Source organism: Amblyomma maculatum, chromosome 6 (assembly GCF_055883805.1).
Source record: "Amblyomma maculatum isolate TAMU_Amacu chromosome 6, ASM5588380v1, whole genome shotgun sequence".
NCBI classification, from domain to species: Eukaryota; Metazoa; Arthropoda; class Arachnida; order Ixodida; family Ixodidae; genus Amblyomma; species Amblyomma maculatum.
In genome coordinates, this window is record NC_139349.1 from 12302824 (window position 1) to 12318664 (window position 15841).

At 47.1% G+C, this 15841-nt stretch overlaps 1 protein-coding gene across 1 annotated transcript in view; it reads right to left on the reverse strand.

The window, feature by feature from the left end:
* Window positions 1–530: 530 nt before the first annotated feature.
* Window positions 531–15841, reverse strand: part of LOC146185091 (homeobox protein engrailed-1-B-like) — a 91815-nt gene continuing 76504 nt past the window's right edge. Inside the window, exon 2 of the mRNA XM_084606079.1 lies at window positions 531–2343. Coding sequence (XP_084462205.1) covers window positions 2009–2343 — 335 coding nt within the window. The 3' untranslated portion in view covers window positions 531–2008. The remainder of the gene's footprint in view (window positions 2344–15841) is intronic.

Sequence of the window (15841 nt, forward strand, 5' to 3'; positions counted from 1 at the left end):
GACCCGGGACATGTTCAAGGCGCAAGGTTATGTCTTTAGATAATCTAAATTATTACTGACTGTCCTGCGATGGGCAGTAAACCGTTGACAGGAGGTTAGCAAATGTTCGAAATCTTCAGACACATCACATGTATAGAGCACAGAGGGCTGATGGCTATACCTATTTTATGTACGAAGTAGTTTGTGCATGACATTCAAGCGGATTCGATGTAGACAGTTGTGAACTATACGATGGCACCTGTTCAAATTAGGAGTTCCTGTAGCTGACACTTGCAATCACCTCGATAGAAAGGGGCTGCTGTTATCTTACTATCCATAATGCTTCCTGCACACACACACACACACACAAAAGGTACCTTTGACTTTTTTGTTTCTCAAAATGATACGGTGCGCATATATTCCGGTTACTGCGCAGTCGGTGTCTCACGGCTCGGAGCACCAACATCGGAGAGGACAAGACCACACAGCGCTGCGAGGCAGCGCATGGAAGCAGGCCAAGGATGCAACACACAACAGTGAGAATTGTAGGATGTGTATTTTATCCTCTAAGGGGCGCTCGCGAGATATAGGACAGTGTCCTTGCCGCCAGTGCAAGGACTGAACAGTGAGAAGGGACATCAGGCAACCTATGTACAGAAAGGGGAAAAGGGGTGAGAGCCGCCAGCACGGCGGCAGTCAATAGCACGAGCATGTCTTTTGAGTATCTGTACAGGTGACTATGCAACACACGCGCACTGACGCGCCAGTCATTGGGCCACCGCGCAGCACTGTTCCACTGCTCCGCGCGCTGGGCTACCGAGTCACGGCCAGCACACGAGACGCAAACAGCTGAGCCGACGGCAAGCACACCACTGCGTCGTTCGAAAACACTAGGCCTTCATTTTACAATCCCACGTGGTCGGCGAACGGACGCGCGACTATGTCCAGCACACGGAAACGTCTCACTTGTGCGGTATTCGCATGGGCCAGGTGAACTCGAACGCTGCGGTCGTCCTCGCCTTGAATCTCGGCGCTCACAAACTCGATCCCGCTTTTGAGCTTGCACTGGTGCACTCGTTGAGAGAACCTCGCAGAAAAATGGATTTGTCGGGGGTGCAATGCATGCGATTAAAACTGGGTGCAGCTTGTAGACTGATTTTACAAGCAGGGGAAGTGGTGTAAGTGCCTTGCGGCGTACGTGGCCGAGTTCATGTACGCCCGTTCCAAAAAAATAACCTGCGGTGCCTCTACACAACTTCCTATTGCTGGTGCGCACAGTAGTGACGGCGTCCAGAGGGCACGCTATAAGGTCTTCGCACCAAGGGAGTGACTTGCGTTGCCGCAGGCCATTTTCTGCTGCGCTCCCGTGTTCTGACATGGGCCGAGGCCTCGCGGTTCCACATGCTGGCGTCCGACATGAGCGATGCGCTCAGAGGCATACGTACAGGTCGGGGCTGCGCCCCTGGTGCACGAATGTCGGCCGTTCAAAAGGATCAGCATCGTTCGAGTCGCTGTAGCAGATTCTATAAGTTTGATTGCACCAGTCTTTCGGTGGCCGAAATTATTGCTTAAAACCCATACAACACTTTGTGCGCGTTCTTCTTCACTTTCAGCAACTAGTGCATGATGGCTATCCAGGTATACGTGCACTGCATCTTTGCCCGTGTCGGCACGCAAAGTGTGCAACGCGTTCAATCGTTCTGTCCTTGGTACGTCACTGTAAACCTTGAATGCGTCTCGGTGAAGAGTGCCTGTAACGTTGCGCGCATGCAGCCGATGGATCGCTGCTCTTTTATTCCACGTCATAACTGTCTGCCTGCACGGAGCCAGCCGTATGTAGTCGATAGATCTAACCAAGCAGAAGTCTCGGATATTTGTCTCATTTTCCTCGTTTGTGATTCTCGTAATCTGCTTCCTGTTGGAAGCGCACCTGCGTTCGTCAGTTGCCCGACAGCCTGCAGAGGAATCCGCAACGTGCGCTCGACCTCGCGCGGCCTCTGTTGGTCCCAGCGGCGGCGGAGGCTCAGTGTCACGAGGATGAGTTGTCGTCGTCGTCTCCCGCGTTGCTGCTCTGCTGAGACGAGGTGGTGTGGTTGTAGAGGCCCTGCGCCATGAGCTGCAGCGCCAGTGGGTTCCGCTGGCCCGACGCTTTCTTGATCTTTGCGCGCTTGTTTTGGAACCAGATCTTGATCTGCGACTCGTTGAGGCGCAGCTCCCGCGCCAGGTCCTGTCGGCGCTTCTCGGTCAGGTATCGGTTCTCCTGGAACTCCTGCTTGAGGCGCGCCAGCTGGTCGGCCGTGAAGGCGGTGCGTGGCCGCTTCTCCTCCTTCTTCTCACGCTTCTTCATGCGCCGGGAACGGGGGCCTGCGCAAAAACAAAAGGAAACAAATACACAGGCGCCGTTTGTAACATGCAGAAAGGACACGTCGTTGCACAGGTTACGCATAGAGGTCAATATTCCCTTAACACCTCTAGGTGGCGTCCTCAAACGACACATTGTGCGTGTCTCAAATGCACAGAAGTCGCATGCAGATAAAATTCAGCTGTATCCATTCTAACGCAGAAATTGATTATATATGGCTTGTGTATCGCTGAAATACACTTTGCTCCTGGACTGCCACATGCAGAGCACACACTGGTTTTTGTTAGTGTTCATACACCGCGTACATAGCCACCATGCTGCACGTCACATTAGGCTTCTTCAAGTGCACCCATGGATCAAACTAATCCAAAAGAAGACAAACTTGTATCCTGCATGCACATTATTTATCAGATCTCAACTTGATATATGCATCCGTCACGGAATCCTCCTCAAACTTACATGACAATTAAGCGCTATTGAATAACTTCAGGATAAAGCAGCCACGCGGAAATTTATTGCTAATGGCTATACCATCTCAGTATAAACCTCAAGCAACGGCTTAGCAATTGTTGCCCAATTCGCCATCAGAGTCCATATTCAGAGTATGTGTCGTTATAGAAAGTGTCGCTATCTCCTCGACGTCGAGATTATTGGTGGAGACACCGTAACCGGAAGTGGCATTGACATCCGTTGGAAAACTGCAATGCTGTTCTCGCTACCTTCCTCCATGTCGCAGCCGCTAACGACATGCATGTCGCTGAAGCGTGCCCATCAAGAATGGTGTGCCACGCAGCACAGCAAGAACATCGCCAATAATCAACAAGATCAAATGAATTGCTTGGTTTGGTTTGGTTTGTGGGGTTTAACGTCCCAAATCAACTCAGGCTATGAGAGACGCCGTAGTGGAGGGCTCCGGAAATTTCGACCACCTGGGGTTATTTAACGTGCACTGACATCGCACAGCACACGGACATATAGCTTTTCGCCTCCATCGACAGGCGACCGCCGCGCGCCGCGGATTCGATCCCGCATTCTTGGGCACAGTAGTCGAGCGCCTTAACCACTGCACCCCCCGATGGCGTATCTCAAATGACTGCATGTTGTAAAAGGCTGTACTTATTCGCGAACAGCTTTACAGATACAGAGCAAAAAAAAATAAAAAAAAAGCAAACGTGCGTTTCCGCTGAGTGTGTATAACATCGCTTGCTCGCATAAGAGCCATGCTGTCGTGAAAATCACGTCTATATACATTCACTCAAAGCCTGAGAAAACTCTTGTTCACAACAGCATCGGTGCATGGAAGCGAAGCACTGATTTGCTTCGTCATGTATATGTGCTGTACCGTGCACATGTATACGCATGAGAGTGCACGCGGAAGCGCTGCCGTCACGGCTGCACTATGCACTGCGTTCCCCCTTGTGCACAGCCGCAGTAGCGCTTGAAGAACCCAATAATTGAATGGGCGAGGAAGCGACTTCATTTCAGTAACAATGCACTGAATAATCTGTCCCATGCGTCCAACCGTAACCAAAGTGCTCAGCGTCTTTATGTATACACAGACGACCCAACTTTCCCAACATCATGGATGACGGAGTACATGCCTGCAGGCATGTATGTATACACCGAACGTAAACCGAACACTGCGTCATAAAAACCCAGCAAGGATTTTTGGAAACCGCCGCACGGCAAGTTGACTATAAGCGTAACAAATACAAATCGAAATACACAATGTATAGCAGGTACACACGCGGCAACCTCATTTATCGTTGAATAAGCTAGTATATTAGTCTAATTAGCGAGCAACGGTCAAGCCGGTTTCAGCAGTTAAACTGTATTACCTTTAGGTGAGTCAGTATAATGGCGCTGTAATACTAATTTGTCGTCATGCATGGCGAAATACCTATATGCCCTCTTGCATGAAATCGACTGAGTTATACGACGTATGCATGTGCTCAGCTGAAACCAGCCTAAAAGAATTTTAATCATCTTCGCAGTGACAGATCACTAGTCGCCCACCTCCACTCGTACCAGTAGCGGCGAAGATAAGGGGATGCGCTGTCTCAGTTCATCGCAGAACAGCTTAGGGAGATTGCAGGTCGCCCGGCCAGAGCCCCATGCGACGGACTCCTCTTGGCGGAGCCGATATGTGATACGCCGTGCCCGTTGAACGCATGTTTCCAAGCAGCGAGAAAGGGTATTGAAGGCGCAACGCATTCACTGCACACCGGACGGCGGAACCCAAGGCGTGTTCGCACGATCTCGGCAGGAAGCTCCTCGCGCCCCTCGCTCACCCGACCGCGAGGTTTTACGACCGCGAGGATCGTCACGCCCCCGAGTGGTCGGGCATCGCGCGCGTGCGTCCCTGACCGCTGGTCCAGCATCATCGAATCGGCGGCGACGGGATCCGATGCCACCCAGGGTGGCGCCCCATTATCGGCTCGTTTCCCGCAACCCTGGCCGCGCGTCGATAAGCGTCTTTCCCACGGGCTCTCCCGGCTCCGAGCGGCCGCGTCGCAGCCCCTCGCCTCGGTGCAGGTCACCGTGTACCGGAGCTATATGATTCAGATGACGCACCAACAACGCTGCCGTATTGCGAGACGGCGTCCAATGTAACTTCTACTACCAACAAGTGTGCCGTGAATACACATAGTGCAGCCGTGCTAGTAACGAAACGAACTCGTTTTCTATTGATCGACTAAGCATTCCTAATAAGCAACCTGCATGACACCAATTTTCTCAATACAACATTTATCCAAAATATTCGATATCGGAATAAAAGGTGCGCAGCAGCTATGGTAGATGGCTATATATAAATCTGTCAAAATTGGTTTGGTTTATGGATTTAATGTCCCAAAGCGACTCAGGCTACATGAGAGACGCCATAGTGAAGGTTTCCGGAAATTTCGACCACCTGGGGTTCTTTAATGTGCACTGACATCGCACAGCACACGAGCGCCTTAGTTTTAGGCTCCATCGAAAAGCGGCCGACGAAGCGGGGATTTGATACCTCGTTCTTGGGCACAGGACGCCGTATCCATTGCACCACAACTGCGAAACTTGTTAAAATTGTATCTTTCCCCTCCTCTTCATGAGGTTTCAGAAAAGTGGGAGTCACGCGCTTCGACATAGCGAAAAAAAAAGTATGCAAACACACCACTGTAATTCGACAGGCATTGAAGTACCTTTAAAGGCATATAGTATATATATATATATATATATTTGTACCCGTAACTCTGCAATCAATGCAAAAAAAAAAAGCATCCCCCGTGCTATATATATATGTATATATATATATATATATATATATATATATATATATATATATATATATATATATATATATATATATATATATATATATATATATATATATATATATATATATATTATAGAGCGAAGCGTACGCTTCATTTAAAGAAACATTTTATTGAACTCGACGTTTCGACCAGAAGCTGGCCTTCATCAGGAGTGCGAATGCCACTGCTAAAGGCCAGCTTCTGGTCGAAACGTCGAGTCCAATAAAATGTTTCTTTAAATAAAGCGTACACTTAGCTCTATAACTTTAAGCGGCCAAGTGCGTTAAATGTTCTCGCATCCTATATATATATATATATATATATATATATATATATATATATATATATATATATATGCATGCATGCTCGCACCTCGGCCATGGCGAGCAGATGTGGGCGTCTGACGTGCGACACCTCGACTTTGACCTCCGGCAAGTATCCAAGTGGGGAAGGGGCCCACCCTAATTCACCCCTCCTCACGTTATAAAGCCCGTGAAAAAATGGTAAAGAAAATATGACGTTTCTATATTGGGATTTATAATTTCAAAAAAAAAAATACAATTATGGAAAGTACGCGTATCACCCCATGCGCGCATGGTCACGTGACGATTTGTTAACGATGGCGAGAATGAATTATAATTCCATTTGGCCTCTGCTTTATGCTGTTTCTTTTCGTTCGCCGCTACGTCTTTCGTCCCTCGCCTTCGCTATCGACCATGAATCAAGATTCCAGGACGGTGGTAGCAAATGTTATAGAAGATAATGTATTTTATACCTGTCTCACACTGCGTTAGACGTATTCAGTACGCTGTTTACATAATAATAAAATAGAACGTTGAAGCAATAAAACCGCGCTAACAAAACGGACCCTGCTATATAGAAAACAGTGCACGAAAAAGTGCATAGCGTCTGGCTCCCCTCGTTTTTCATATCTCAGGATCAGAAAGAATTTTCAACCGCGAACACAGCTTTACAAATTGGAATTCAACTTTTGTCTTGGCCGTCTTATGCCTCCTCCGTTTTACTGCAAGCGTGACATGGCGCTTGCTGCCTGCTGCTTGCCTTATAATGCACAGCCATTCTGCGTATGACACCTCCATTTCCCTCGCTCACCAAAAATATATTGATTTTAAATTATATCGAGAGTCACGTTCAGCGTGCTCTGCAGCATAGACGTGTATGAAATCCCCAACCAATAATTTCTTCATTATCTAGAGTTCATCTTTATGCACTATTGAAAAAAAAAAACAATAATAACTAGTTCATGTCTTCACAAGGCGCGCGGTAGCCATCTCCAGAACAGCGCGAGTCGTACGCTATTGAAAAACCAGCGCAGTTCTGCTACACGTACTCCTCCGAGCCTCCGTGGCTCGATTGTGGCGCCCCATCCATGTCGCGAAAATCATCTCATCGGACCCAATACATATTCGCCGAGCCCCTCTGAGCAGCCCTATTTCTACTTGGCATATTACCCCTTCAGGCGCTTCGTCCGGACAATTGACGTTTATCGACAGCGTCGAAGAGAACTGATTCAGGCGAAGCGCAGCACTGAGTTCCCTTTCGAGCGCGCTTTGGGAGCCTTTCCGGGAAAGAAATTGCGACGGAAGGTATACCAGTGTAATTGCTGCAATCATTTTCCACCGAGAAACAGGTATTCGGAGAATTCCACCTGTCGGAGCTTTGTATATATATATATATATATATATATATATATATATATATATATATATATATATATATATATATATATATATATATATATATATATATATATATTCTTAACCCAATTTTTCGGGGCCGCGCGGACCATGCTCGGACAGGGGGAAAATCACGAAAAACAAACAAACCGGGAGTTCCTCGCGTATATCTTCCTCGGAAAGCACTGAGTGAAATAACATATCAAGCCACGGCTGTTGTTTCTCTTGCATTATTTATTTTCCTGTGCTCCACATTTAATGCGCTATGCAGCCGATTATACTACAGAAATGGTCTCGACGTCATCAAGGTGCTGTAACTAGTAATAATGTACATTCTATCTTTTCTTTTTCTCACTCATGCTTGCTTAATATTTCATTCATGGGTTATCTTTCTTCAGTTATAAATTTTATATACTTCGGGTGCCGCAAAAGGACTAATGATGGAAGGACGGGCAGAATGGGCGTATCCACAGCTGCACAATTAGCGCAACTTGAAGCGTCGATTTGTTGATGAATTCAGAAGTAGCAGTGGCCAAACAGCAAAACAGGCCGAAGATCAATATAGAGCGTTATAGCTATATAATTGCTCACGGAACGGTTCTCTAGCTTTTTTCGGCAGCATGTGTCGCAGCAAAATAATTCTAAAGCCGCCCATGCTGTAACATTTGAGCCGCGTAAATGCTGTTTTAGCATCGTGCAGTTACATCAAGACCTTTGCCTGGACTAGTTATAGTTATAGTTCATGCATGGCTAAATGGCAAAAGAACAGCGCGAAACAAAGGACGAAGAAACACGCAAGCACAGGACAGCGCCCGTCCTGTGTTTGTGTGTTTATTCTTCCTTGTTGTTCGCGCTGTTCTTTTGCCGTGCAGTTACAATTGCTCAAGCAAAGTTCATTACAGGCGAGAGTTCATGTTTCGCGAACTGATTTCGTCGTGCTTTTCTTAAATTCCTTCTTTCTTGGCGCCCTATACGCGTCGGAGGCGAGCTGTTATAAAAGTCAATAAACCTTGCGAGACTCCTCAGATCAAGCCATCAAGTAATAGTCGGAGTGATGGTGACGTGTGTGGCTGAAGTGCCTGCACCAAGCATTTCACTCCATGGAAGCAGAGTATCTTCACGACGAGGGAAATATACCCATCGCCGATTAGCTGGGCACGCGCTGAGCGTCATGGGAAATGTATTGGCCTTGCACTTAATTGCGGCTCTACTCAAGGAAAACAACCCAGAGAGGACAAAATCAACTTCTCAGTAAAGAATGCCACAGCGACAAACAATTGTGCACTTGAGCAACTATACACAGCATGAGTTTCTCATTCATACTGTGAATCATGTGTTAACACCACCCGCAATGCGCTTCGTTCAGCGAATGCTTCCATGTCGGATGGTCACAACGCGAAAGCATGGTGTGCTTCGCAGCTTAACGGAAATGAGCAAGGTTTCAAATTATTCATCGAGGCATGAACAACAGCTGTCCTGTCCGCCATGCATATGCAGACCGTAACTGCCTGCAGGCAGTCACAGAAGTCAATCCCGTTGGGAACAATAATAAGAGATGATATGCCAACTTCAGTATAAACCCGTTGTGCGCTCACAAGTATGAAAAGTATACCAAACAATTTAAATTAGTCTAAATGACTCCGGCGGTTAAGTCCGAAATCCACCTCGTATACGCGGGGCTCTATCATCACGTATTGATGCGCGGTTCGCCGATTTTTTAATATATATAAAAGCTTTTCCTATATATATATATATATATATATATATATATATATATATATATATATATATATATATATATATATATATATATATATATATATAGATATATATATATATATAGCTGGCCTTATAGCTTCTCCGCGGCGAAGTGCAAGAAAAATATTTCTTAGCATCCGTCTTGTTTAGCCTCACACCGTATTGCTCTCGTAAGCCAGTATATCCTCTGGGTCATTAAAATTCATAGTCGTCATTAACGATATACATGAGCAACATCGGGCTGAGAACGGCACGACACTGCGAAGGTTGTTGCTTGTAAGGAGTGGTCGGACGCAAAAGCCATGCACTTTACGTGTATATTGACCTGATGTTTGTTTTTTTTGCGCACGTCTGCGGCGGTAGGTCTGATAAAGAGGAGACCTAGCTCGACTCAGCGCACACAAGCAAGCATGCATGCATGTAACGACATGGTTGGACATCTTGATTTGTTGCTCCTCTCACGACGCCACACTCAGTGCGTTGGTTTCTCAGGGGTCGGCATTCACAAAAACGGCCACCATAAGTCACCGCACGGACGCACATATATCAAAACCTTCCCCACGCGCCCCGATGTATGTAATAGTCTCCTGTGCGCTCAGCGAGGGGCGCATTCGTCACAACTACGCGATGAGAGATGGCATCTCTGTAAAGAGGATTGGCGATAGCGACGGATGACGCAACCTCCGGTCACGCACTCTCTCGTGCGCACATCTCGGCCGGGCACTGCTCTCATGCGCGAACAATTGCCGTCCGCTGTCATGCATGTCTCGCACGAAAAAAAGGAAAGAAAAAAAGAGAACGTGCAGACAGACGCGGTGCAGCAGGACCTTTCCAAAAGAGATGGTGGAAGGTTGCGAGTTCCACAAGGGCGATAGTGACTCGAAGACAAGCCTCGCTCAAGAAGCTACAGCGGGGAAGCTGCGTGGTCGCCTGTGCGCTTCTTCTGAACCCGTGACTCGTTTCGGCGGCACTGAGCAGCAACGGGAGATGGAGTGGTGCCGGTAGGAGAATTTGCTGTCACAACGGTTTCGGACGCGTCAGGTAAACGTGCCGCTACATGTTGTTATTGGTCAGATGAGTGCATGCGTACGACTTCGGGCTTTAATCCAGAGTTCACGTTATAGTCGTGATATATTTCTTTCGGGCCAAAACTTCCTCGTGGTGTTATACTCCTTGTCGCGTTATTTACATCATATGATTATAGTCTCTTATGAATAGGCTCGACCGAATGCGTGCAGCCACCGAACTGTTCGTATATTTTCGTAGATATTTTGTATGTATGTCTTTTCATAAGCTTTGCCGCCACAATGAAAAGCGCTAGACAAGTATCGCCGAAACCGGGCCACGGGGAGTCGGCATTGAAAAACTCCACTCCGACCTGGGATATGGGATTAATGTTTAACCAGAAGAGCGACTAATTATTCCAGTCGAAAGTTGCGAGCCTTTAAAATTCTCGTTTACATTCAGCATTTTTAAAGCGACGTAAACCTCGAAGAGTACCGGTAGCTGCGCACGATCGCGATGTTTCCCCTCGACTCTCGCAATGCGCGCAGACATCGCGGAGCAATAACACGCTTAACCCTCTTTTGAGCGCCCAGCAAACAAGGCGTAGTCAAATTCAATCTAGCGGGAGCAGCGACGTGTGAGGCCGATGGAATTACAAATGCGCTTTTTCGCACGCTTTTATTTTGCTCTAAGGCGAGGCCGCGAAGGCGCCAGCTGTCGGCGCGCTCCGCTCGCCACCTCGGGGTGTCGTCCGCCAACACCCTTCTCTCCACGTCACCGCACGAGGGAAGGCGGTGCACAACTTGGGCACCGCCCATTGAATAAAAGCGGCAGCCAATGGGGAATGGGGGGCCGACCCGGCCAGTGGGCGAGGGGTCAGCTCTCTCTCACGGTGTCCTCCGGTGGAGTTTTGACAGGACTTCCGAACTGAGGCACCCCCCTCCTTTCAGGTTTCCCTGCGTGCTGCCGCTGTCGTAAATATTGCCGAACGAGAAGGAAAAGCGACGTGTCCGCGACAGCCATTTCGCGGCGCTTCACGAAGTCTTCTTTTTTGTAACCACCTGCGCCGTGTACTTAGGCGACACACTGGTGGACCGCTGTTTGGCGAGCAGAGCTGTCTCCTTTGTTTTTCTCCTTTTTTTTTTTCTTTTTTCGACCAACTTGCCGTGTGACGACGTCGACCGATGCGGTCTCTGGAAAAAAAAACGTCTGCGCCTGGCCACTGCAACGCCGACGGTGACTGGCTACGAATGGTCGTTTAACGCCCGGTGACGAACGCCTTGTACTATGTGTGGAGAGGCGGGCGTAAGATTAGCGGATAGCTATCTGAAAAGGGCGGCTGACGTCATCGGACGGCCGTTATCGCTTGAAGGATCGAGCTCCAAAAGCGATATTTGTCGCCAACGGTTTCCGGCTTCCAAGAAAGACATCTCAATCTGTACGCAGGGACAGTTCGGTTGACTCACGGTCGCAGCGCACATGCATGCGTCCGAATGGCGCTCGATTTAATTGAGTCAAACTGTGAAAAAAACAAACAAACAAACAAACAAACAAACAAGCAAATACGAATGGCAGCAAGTATCCAGCAGTCCGCTGGGTTTCTGCGGATTGCAGGACGAAGTATAGGTGGTCTTTCGCAGCTGCGCATTGGGATGCAATAATGCAATGCCTTACGACTTTTCCGGCCTTCTTCTGGCCCGTTGTCAATACGCCCGTGAAATTCCATTGCCTGTTTTTGCACGTTCTTTTCGCTTTGAATATCTGTGCAGTCGTCGCGACTCGCGGGTGCCCGCTTGATAAACTGAGTTTCTCGCTGCACTTTTGAAAGGCGGAACCCCACCATGCGGTCCACCTGCTACACATACTGTACAAATCACAAGACACATTGGTCATACAGTGTTTTGAGTATGCTGTGCGAAATATGGAACTATAGGACAAAATATCGCTTCGCAACGCGGATAGCCCCGCTTATAAACTCGGCGTAATCTATCTCGCCAGCAAACATAGGAATTTTGCGATGACAGAGCGGAGCCAAGCGGGTGATACGTTTTTAGCTATCGAGGAGTCTCCGAATTTTCATTGGTGCTATGAAGAGGTCTAATGGCGACGCCCCGAAAGCGATGGCGCATGTCATCTATACCCCAGCAAAACTTTTTTTTTTATTAATATATTTACGTGAACTGGTCAAAGCAAACCGTGTATGGTTACATATAGGGAGAAATCTAAAACGCAATGCCTTCTTTTCTTGATCCGTGCAAAATTCTACGAGCCATGCATTGTTTCATTATATTTACTACGGGGTGTGTTAATTTTTTTTGTGTGTGTGTGTGTGTGCGTGGGGGGGGGGGGGGGGGGGGGGCTTAACGGTCCCAAAGCGACTCATATCGACAGGTCACCGATATTTATTTGCGTTAAATGGTAACGCGACTCTATTTTTGCCTGTGCCAGATTTTTGTGAATGACCAAGAATCTGTGTTTCCACTTACAAAAAAAAAAAAAAAAAAAAGAAAAGAACACCAAGAGGTACCATGACCAAAATTGTTATTCTACGGAATAAGCTATAGCTGTATACATAATGCTAAGCTATGTTCGCAATGGCTTAGCATGCTCTTTTTTTTTTTTTTTGTCTCTCAGGCACGTTTGCTTAACATTTATGAACTTCTCAAATACAGCCGCATAAGCATAGGACCAGTAGTAATTTGAAAGGAAGTGTTTCTCAAATTGTTGGGCTTTACACGCCCCCGATGAATAAGGTGCGCGTGCCCTCTCTGTCTTTCTTTTTTTCCTTCAATGCACCAGCGCGGCCGACAAAAACGAAACAACCGAATGCGATGCATATGAATTTGGCTGCACTGCTCTTCCCCATCGTCCTCACAGTCCTGCCTTGGCATCGTCAGATTTTAATTTTCCAGAACGACAGGAACATATATCCGTGCCGTGAGGACGTGACATGGAGAAGGAAAAATATACAGATAAACACGCATGCGCTTGTCATGCGAAGCCAAACAAGTTCACCGAGACGTTAATATATATGCTCGGTGGTGGTATGGGCGGAGGAAATTGTTGTAAATTTCAGAAATTTTGAACAAAGAACTCGATGGAGATAAAACAGGTGGCTTTTTCAACACTCCTCGTGCTCAATACATAGTGCAATACAGACTAAAAACACGTGTATGTTTTACCTGCAGTGAGAAGAAAAGACGGTTAAGTACACTGTGCAATGATGTTTACGAGGAAGGGACTAAAGTGGTTATATAGTTATACTTCCCTAACACATATAAGGCCATTCTTTCGTTGCACAGCGTTCAGGATATAACTTCTTGTTGCACATGGGGTGCACATGCATCTTCAATAGTTAGGTTGGAGGCAAGTCGTTGCAGAGCTAGATTCGAACCAAATGTGTGTGTGTGTGTGTGTGTGTGTGTGTGTGTGTGTGTGTGTGTGTGTGTGTGTGTGTGTGTGTGTGTGTGTGTGTGTGTGTGTGTGTGTGTGTGTGTGTGTGTGTGTGTGTGTGTGTGTGTGTGTGTGTGTGTGTGTGTGTGTGTGTGTGTGTGTGTGTGTGTGTGTGTGTGTGTGTGTGTGTGTGTGTGTGTGTGTGTGTGTGTGTGTGTGTGTGTGTGTGTGTGTGTGTGTGTGTGTGTGTGTGTGTGTGTGTGTGTGTGTGTGTGTGTGTGTGTGTGTGTGTGTGTGTGTGTGTGTGTGTGTGTGTGTGTGTGTGTGTGTGTGTGTGTGTGTGTGTGTGTGTGTGTGTGTGTGTGTGTGTGTGTGTGTGTGTGTGTGTGTGTGTGTGTGTGTGTGTGTGTGTGTGTGTGTGTGTGTCTGCGTGCGTGTGTGTGTGCGTACGTGCGTGCGTGCGTGCGTGCAGTGCGTCCAACTGCATGTTTCCGCGTGAAGCACGGCAGTATATACGTCGAAAACCCAAACACACACCGAATATAGCATGCACCAACAGAAAGAACTGTAATGCATGGTCGAAAGCATCACTCTAAAAAATTCACTTGCGGGAATTTAATGCTTTCGCTTTCTTACACGTGCGCAGTCTGAAGTGTCTCGGCTGACCTCTTTTTTTTTTTTTTTTTTTTTTTTTTCAGGCCTCAAGCGACTTATATATACATATAGGCACCTTTGACGTCTCAAACATTGTTCGGTTGAGTAAACGGGAACAAGATGAGGCAAGAAAATGAATTTAAATTGTTTAGCAGTCGAATAGCACGAGGCAGGCATGCTATATATCCAGTAATTATGACAGTGAGTTCTCAAACAGAGAAGAAAGGGGGTGGTCATAGCTGTTTGTTCACTATAGCTGTCGCTTTTACTTAATTCTGGTTGAGGTTCAGTGGTAGGGCGCTCGACTGCATGCATGCATGAACGCAGGGGTCGAATGCGGTCCTGAAACATGACATCCGGAGAGGCTCTCCGCGGTCCACGACCGGTGAGTTATATATTTCGTCCGCATGTCGTAAATTTAGCACAGTGGGAGACGCTGTGGTGCTCTCGCGGTCTTCGCGAAGGTGCTCACATGGCCGACCCGCGCGGGACACGCGCTTTTCATCAGCGCTCCTCTTCAAAGAGCCCTAGAGCGCTGAAAGCAACATACTGCAAGCTGACGTCCATATATCTGAAATTCTTCAAGATCGGAAAGGGCGAACAAGAGTCCATTTCAAAGAGGCGAATGCATGTTACATTTCTCAGTGTTCATCAACTATGCATGGCAGCTGCGGCCTGCTTCAAGCCTCGGCTTTAATTATATGACACCGAGCCTTAACGCCGTGGGAATAGTGTTATGAGAGATTTAGTTTAGCGCTACCGCCATGGAGAAAGGAAGCTACCGCTCACCGCTAGACTTTCTACCGCTAGATACCGCGCGCCGTCAGCCGCGCACGCCCTGTGCTCAGAACCCCTCCGAATTTGACGGAAACGTAGCGCCATCTGTCGTCATCAGGGTGATCTACGCATGACGCTGGCGCGGTAGAGGTGCGTGGTGGCGGTCAGCGGAAGTGCTATATAAAATCATTTCATCCGGATGGACAAAATATGTATCACCTATATATGTGCGCATCACATTATAAAGGAAAGTGAAAGCTCGAGAAATTTTGCAGCATGGTAAACCCGAGATAAAATTAGGACCGCCATATATTTCACCACGCATTGATCACCGCCACAAAGTTTGCATTCTTCCTTGTCACACAAGATGTTTTCATGATTCATTTACCTAAAACTTGTGTCAGCTGGAATCACGTACCCCATAATATTGCTGAAATTACTGATACTGTTGCCTTTCGAAATGCTGTTATAGCTTTTATATATCTGTGTGCCTGTACTACTTTTAATTTATTATCTACTGCTTTTTTGTGCCTTTTCGTGTGTGTTATACCCACTCCCCTCTGTAACGCCTAACGGCCCTGAGGGTAAAATAAATAAATAAATAAATAAATAAATAAATAAATGAATACTCAACAACGAACGAGCTTGACACTCATTACGAACATGTCGAAGTACTTCAACGCCTTTTCTATAGTTGCAAACCCTTTAGACCTCACTTCACACGGTTTTCCCATCTGTACGCATTTACCTGTACTATACAAGAACCTGCTCCATTGTAGACAAGACGGCTGGGCGTATATGGATACAGTATACGCAGTATACGCGGCGGAGAAAAAGTTCGTGAGATCTTGAGCACTTTCTTTGGGCAGAGCGGTATGTCCCACGCACATAAAGGAAGCCACTTTAATAATTTCATTTTT